This window comes from Ursus arctos, unplaced genomic scaffold (assembly GCF_023065955.2).
Source record: "Ursus arctos isolate Adak ecotype North America unplaced genomic scaffold, UrsArc2.0 scaffold_6, whole genome shotgun sequence".
In the NCBI taxonomy this organism is placed as follows: Eukaryota; Metazoa; Chordata; class Mammalia; order Carnivora; family Ursidae; genus Ursus; species Ursus arctos.
Window position 1 is genome coordinate 49,829,660 of NW_026623078.1, and position 7,501 is coordinate 49,837,160.

The 7,501-nt window shown below is 37.4% G+C and overlaps 1 protein-coding gene across 3 annotated transcripts in view; it reads left to right on the forward strand.

Moving 5' to 3' along the window:
* The window catches only part of ERICH5 (glutamate rich 5), a 35,947-nt gene extending 29,072 nt beyond the window's left edge, over nt 1-6,875 (forward strand). For all 3 annotated transcript variants that reach the window (XM_026495669.4, XM_057307771.1, XM_057307770.1), the window contains one exon: nt 1,076-6,875. In XM_026495669.4, coding sequence (XP_026351454.2) covers nt 1,076-1,188 — 113 coding nt within the window. In that variant the 3' untranslated portion in view covers nt 1,189-6,875. The remainder of the gene's footprint in view (nt 1-1,075) is intronic.
* Nucleotides 6,876-7,501: the final 626 nt, after the last annotated feature.

The window sequence follows — 7,501 nt, forward strand, 5'->3', positions numbered from 1 at the left end:
TCTATGAGAAGATTAGAGACAATGTATTATTTCTTGACATATGTGTTTTTAAAATGTACTTTTCCAGCGTAAAAAATGGCATCTCTACTGTTCTTTACTGGAGTTATAATTTTAAAAAATAACATTTCTTCTGGGGCATGATTTACATTTTGGTAAATTTTAGCTTCATACTATAGTATAATGAAGTAAAGCATTCATCCATCTGTTTCGTAATTCATTTATGACCACGGCAGTTTTTGAGTGCCAATCATATGCCAAGTGTGGGGGGTGTAGGAGTAAGAGATAGGCCCTGTACTCCAGGGGCTCACAGTCTGGTGGGAAGAAGGCAGAATTTAAACAAATTACCACAATCTATTGAGGTAGGTGCTTTAATGAAGGTATATGAAAGTGCTCCAGGAATAACAGGGGAGGAGCAAGTAAAAGCATGTATTTGTTGGACTACGGTTAGCACACTCAAGTCGTTAAGGCCTAGGATAATGACAGTGAGTCAAGTGAGGGGCACATGTTATGTCTTGGGGAGCCCTGGGGACTGTAGTGAGCAGGTGCTCCATCCTATCAAAAGAGGCAGCTGCTTCTTGGCTCCATCCATGAGCATGGGGGCCAATGTTGCCCTTGCTGATTTCTTAGGGAGTTAGATTTGCAGCTACAACGTCCAGACATTCATCATTCATTCATTCATTTAGACTTTTAAATGTTTGCAATCTTTAAATGTTTAATGATTGTTTTCTTTAAACACCGTCATGGCCCAACAAAATGGTTTCTGGGCATGCCTAGACCACCTTCTCATTTAAATACAAATGGAATTTTTTATTTATAATATGTTTTGCTGTCATTTCTTAGGTAATTCTGCAGCCTGATTTTATATAGGGGGATGTGAAGATAGGAGATGTTAAGTGACATCAGCTATTCAGAGGATCTGAGAGAATCAGGGCAGTTGCCTTTCTTGACCCCACCAGAGAAACTTACTAATATGACCTAGAGAGCAGGAGCTGCCCCATTGGACACTAGCTCTCGGGTACTTTACTGTCAATGCTAAATGAGCATCTCTTAGTATCTCCTTTGGTTCCTTTTCCAGGTGAGACAGGAGAAAAGGTTGAAACAGAGATGGAGAATGAGAAAGGAAGTGAAGGACCTGGAACAAAAGAAGAAGAAACAGGGGAAGCTGTGGATCTTTCAGCAGCCACATAGATTGCCGTGGTAACAGAAGGATGAATGGACACAGTGTGTTGTTAACAGAGAGAAAAATGGAGTGACGTGTGTGGGTACAGATCTTATCTTTTGATGTCTACGTATTTTATACAAAGAGTGTGGTTATCGTGTTCTTGAGTACATTGTTCCATAAAACTGCTAAGCTGTAAACAGTTTTCTTAGGCACTTAGAATGTTATACATTCAAGACTACAGCAGCTGCAGCCAATAACGAGTAGGATATACGATCCCGGGAGGGTGAGGGTGTTTTCTTCATTGTGGTAATAGGTCTATTCAGTTTAAAAATGAGACCCTAGGGGCGCCTGGGTGGCACAGCGGTTAAGCGTCTGCCTTCGGCTCAGGGCGTGATCCCGGCGTTATGGGATCGAGCCCCACATCAGGCTCCTCTGCTGTGAGCCTGCTTCTTCCTCTCCCACTCCCCCTGCTTGTGTTCCCTCTCTCGCTGGCTGTCTCTATCTCTGTCAAATAAATAAATAAATAAAATCTTTAAAAAAATAAATAAATAAAAATGAGACCCTAAAAAGAAGGTATAAACCTTAGATATAGGTGGTTGGAGAAAGAAGTTAGCACATTTTAGGGAGCTCATGATAAGAAGGTTACACCGTTATAATTACAGTGGGATAAGAATGAACAACAGTCAGGGCAAGCTATACCTAGTGTTTCTTTCCTGTTGCAGAATTTAAAGCTGATAGGAACCTTGGAAAATGTGTCCGTCTAGTGACCGTCTCACCTTAAGTCTGTCTACTGCCGTAGACTCTTGTTTATCATGGTGTGCTGAATGTGTTAACAAAATCCTTGTCAAAGGAATGCAGTCTCTGGTGCTATTGCAAGATCAGGCATTTCTACACCGAAAGGCTACACATTTTCCAGGTGCCATTTTGAATTAGCTGTTGATTTTGCACTTGGGTGAAGGGTTTCAATCGGTGTTATCCTTCTGACTAACATTAAAGGTATTTTCAATAAATTGACTTTTAAATGTATCTCAGAGGCAGCAAACAACAAGAATTAAAACCTAGATTAGTGGGGTGCCTGGGTGGCTCAGTCGGTTAAGTGTCCTACTCTTGATTTTGGCTCAGGTCATCAGGGTCGTGAGATTGAGCCCTGCATGGGGCTCTGTGCTGAGCTTCGAGTCTACTTAAGATTCTCTCTCTTCCTCTCGCCCTGCCCTCCCCCTGCCCCTGCATGTGCTCTGTGTGTGCTCTCTCTCTCTAAAAACAAACAAACAAAACACCTAGATTAGTTGCCTATGTGAAGTTTATTCCTTGGATCCTATTTTTGGTTTTTGTTTGTTTTTAGATTACTGTGGCTTCATGTTAGGCTTTAGAGGTAGAAAGGAGCTAAGAAATTAGAACTTAAAACCCATTTATAATATTTCATTAATGTTAAAATGATGCACCATTGAAAGTTACTTTTTAAGAATTTTTCCAAAATTGTCAAGGGATTTTAGTGAAAGATCATACGTGAATGGTAGTGGTGATAGCAATCTTGTCTACCACTGAGTGCCTTGTGTTTTTGAAAATCAGGATAGAGTTATATTCTGGAAACATTTGGTGTCTTTTCTTATTTGTAAATATCCATTTATAAGATAACTGTTCAGATGAATTAACTAGACTCTTTTACTTTAGCTTTTATATTAAAATGACGACTAAGATGACCTGTAATTAATTTCAAAAATATAGGATACAGGGAAGCATTATCATCTTTATTCTGATTTTAATACTAGTTTATGTTTCTGACTTTGAAGAGTTGAAGTGACAACAAGAGGAGGTACTTGAGGAGATGGCCCCCTCCTTTCTGCAGAGTGGCTGGATTGCGATTGTATTGAGAGCAAGGACTGTTTTATGTATCTTTAATTCAGGCGTTTAGCTCCTTTAGTGGGACATGATAGGTGCTTGATAAATATTGGTCAAGTCAGTAAATGAATCATGAATACCAAGAGCTCCCATTTATGTTTAATTCATTAAAAAAGAATAGATTTAAAATATCAGTTTGTGTAACACTAACATTTTCCTGAGGGCTGCTCAGGCTCAGTAACAAGCTATATATTTGGTGTCGTTCTGAAAACAGTACTGTTTTGTGGCCATGAAGTTACATAAATCAAGACTGGTATCAAGCTGCCTTTTGTAATCCAAAGGTGTTTTTCCTGACCAAAAGGTATTTTTATATAGATACCTAATAAATAGAAAATGATTGAGCTTAGTGTAAAATATGAATGACCACCTTAACAGGTGGAACCGTACTTCGTGTCGACTACTGAAATAGTGGGATTCATTTACTTAATAGACATGAAGGGCCATTCTCTGTTGTGTGGATTTTTTTTTAATCAGTAGCATGTGGTAAAGAGATTTATTCAGAATCAATTCTTGAAAGAACTCTGGCTCAAAGGCATTATTATAGAGTTGTAAGTTTTCAAATTGTTTACTAATCTTATTATTTTCCATTAATTACTAAAATAATTTATTCTTAGATTTTGGAAATTTATATAAATTTTTGGTACTTTTTGTACTTTGGCCTTTAATGTGGCTACTCATTTTTAAAAACTGTTCTTATTCTTTTAGATAATATTAGTATTTTTTTATAGATAACATTAGTAATTTTTTATTCCAAACCTGTAAATTAAAATGTTCCATAATATGTGAATATTCTAGAATTGAAATATTTCATCTAAATAATTATTTATTTTTAAAAATAAAGTAATAAGTTCCTGTAGGAAAACTCAATACAGAAAGGTATAAAATGGGCAGTGAATTTCTCCCTGCCATATCTTTTAGGCCTTCCATGAAAAGATAATAAGGTTTCTTGCATGTACTTCCACAAGAAGGTAATATATATGCCATGCTTTATGCATATGCTAAAACGTAAGTGTATATTTACATATCCACATTTTAAAACACAAATGAGAATTTACATAGCCCTGTGTTGTGAAAAGTGCATGTAAAACCACTAATCTATCCATTCCTGTGTTAGAACTTTTCTCTTTTGCCTAAGACTGACAGCATAGCCAAGTGTATTTGGCTTCAAAGTGGTCAGACTCTGAGAAGAGAGGATCAGTTTTGCCCCGGATTCGAAACATAGAAGTTGGACAAAAGGCTTGAGCTGTTTGTAATGAATTAATAGAGAAACTATCATTGAGGGTGGATTCTCTCATCCTGGGGTGCTATATAGCCCCAGGATTGTAGCCTCATTTGTGTTCTATTAAGATAATTTCAGTATTTTCTATAAATAAGTTGGAGGGAAATGGTGAACCAATGATTTGCCTGCCAGCAATCCCGGTAGGGAGTGAATGTTTGCATTTACCAACAGAGGGTGCCAGTTGCAAAGCTAAGAAGTTCCCAGTCTGACTCCAGAACTCTTGACCAGAAGTGCTGTGTAGCCAGTCCCCCCGGGGACCCACAGGACAGGAGTATGCGGTCAACCTGTGACCTTATTGCCTTTTCCATTTTGACTTTGGAGTAAGTGCTCCTAAACGGGCTTGAAGCAGTCAAAACACCCATATCCCTCTTAACAAATGCTTTGTTCCACACTTGGCCTTGAATTAAGATGGCCTTTAAAAGGAAATAATTTTTTCACATTTAACTAATCCAAGAGCAGTGGATAGTCATGGCCAAATAACCTTGATAGCGTTTCTATCTGTGATCTTTAGGAACCTACAAAGCTTGTTAGAGCACCTAACATTACAAACACCTCCTTTTTATAAAGACGATTTGGTGACCACTTGTGAATTGTTTCAAATGCCAGCAATATGAATGAACATCATAAGGCCATTCATTAGCTCACCCATATTTGTCAGGTAAAGGGAGAATGATCCTCTTCTTCTCTCCCCACACCAAATAGCAGGGCATGGCTGTGTCTGACAAGTTGAAAGCATTTGCTCACAAGATACCATTTAATCTTAAACTTTGTCAGCTCCTCTCTTCCTCAGAGTTTATAAAGTTAATGAGCATTTGTTATACTCGCAAGGTTTTAATTACAGAAACAGAATCGGTATAATCCTAGAGAGCAGCTCACAGGGATGGAATTTCTCTTTCCAGTTGTTACTATCAACAAAAGCTAGGGAACTCCCTGGCATTACTAATGCATGTAGAATCAAATTGGAGGCCAGTAGCTTTACTTCAGTAATGCCACCCAGCAAATTTATTGGGCAGTATATTATATACTGTAAGCTCACACCTGTATCATTATTTCTGTGGCTAGTGAAAGAAGTCTTCAGACATCAAAGCCGGGCTTTAATAAATTTTGAAGGTGGACGAAGGGTACCCCTTCAGTTTAATAAATGTGCTGTGTTGACATGAATAAACATGCTCTTCCTGCCCACTATCGGGGACAGAGATCAGTAAGCCTCACCAGTTTCTAGAAAAAGAGTTCTGAAAAACCAGTTAGGGATACTAATTTTTTTTAAATTGAAGTATAATTGACAAACATAGGGATACTAATCTGCCTCATTTTTTTTTCTTGTAGAACATAGATGGTTCTCAAATTTTTCTTAATAAAATAACTAGTAAAATACCATTCATGTTATTATATAAATTTATGAAAAAAGTAATGCATATTATATTGAGTTGATTTATGCAACCCTGATTTCAAACATGAAAAAAAATTATTCGAGGACAAGAACAGAAGCTTTTTACGGCAGCTGAACTGTTGGGGGGGCTTTGGGTTAGGAGGAGTTTCAGCCCCAGCACCAAGTAGGAAGTCCAAGGCCCACAAAGTGACAAGTCACAAGGTGGCTTTTCTGACCATCACCATACTCCCAGCAGTTCATCGAGGGGACAGACTAACAATTTATTGCAACTACAAAGAGTAGTTACTTAGTGAATCAGTATGGATTTGCTTCATGTTTTCTGGATATTAGTTTTGTTAAAAACATGTTTTTGGTAAAAATAACACTGGTATTATCCAAGTACTTGAATGTGACACAATGATTATTTAGGTGATAATTGCAAGGAAGGATTTATTATTAAAATAATCACTTTTTTCTTAGTATGAGATGAATACATGTTCATGGTAGAAATTGAGAAAATATAAACTTTAAAAGATGAAATCTAAACGTTACACATAATTGGATCAGTCAAAAATCATGTCGATGTATATATAGGAGGGCTTCTTTTTCCTTTTAGTGTTACAATACAAAGTTAGCCAAAGCTCAGCTATTACTAGAACTTTAAGTGCAGCATTTCTGGATTTTCCTCATTGGACTCTATGGGGGATAATAGGTTTTAGAGAATGTTCCAATAATACTTGCTATGTTGGTAAATATTGATTAGTGCTATAGGGAGAGAAGCTATGCCCAAGTGTATTAGCACTTAGCTGACCACAATTTATGATAAATAATTTTTTGATATCTTAGGGAAAAACACTGAGACTTAATATTTTATGTGGAATTACTTTTAATACTAACTGCTAACCAAATGTTAGAGAAACACTGTAAGCTCTTTAATGGGCAGGGAAGATGCCCTACTGAATCTAGTATAACTTTGGCACTCAGTAAATATTTGTTGATGACAAATGGTCTTTATTCTTACATAATCTTGGTAATTTCCTCAGAACTGAATATAATTGGCTGTAGAGGAAAATATGGCCAAAATTTTTATAGAATTATTTTGTACTGTTGGTTCAATATTTACAATTTTGATTGAATATGTTATTAGAAATAAAGTGTGTGAAAGTGTTTGTGGTGTATTTTCTATCTGAATTTTTATTACAGAAACATACAGAATTACCTTTGAGTCATCATATCCTTCAGTAAGAAAAGTATTCTTTAAATTACACCCTCTGTGAAAGGTAAGGAGTCTGACGATAGCGGGGAAAGATGGGTGACTCCTTTTAGACATCTGATGATCATTTAGTGATAACACATTTTGAAGAGATTGCTATTTCTTTATGTTTGAAAGACTAACATGAAATAATGTTCTTTTTCACAAAATCTAGTGATTCTCCTTCAGTGTGGAAAGAAGCCTCAAAATCCCAACCCAGCCACTAACAAGTTGATTAACTTGGGTACCAGCATTTTAGTTCCAGCTCTTTCATTCTGGGGTTTGAGTTTGAAGCCATGACTTATGTGTAACTATGCCCCTTAGAACCAGCCTGGGCCCTAACCTGAGCTGGACCAATCAGAGGCTTCTTTGGGAAGCTCCTGCCAGAGATACAGAAGTGATGTCTTAGTGCTGGGGTTAGGAGCTTAGGGTCTGTATGTCTGGGCCTGCAGCTGCTTCCCCTACGGGACAGGTGGAGCCAGGAAGTTTCTGGAGTGCACATGCGTAAATAAAGCCAGTGGTATGGTGCTACACAAGCCT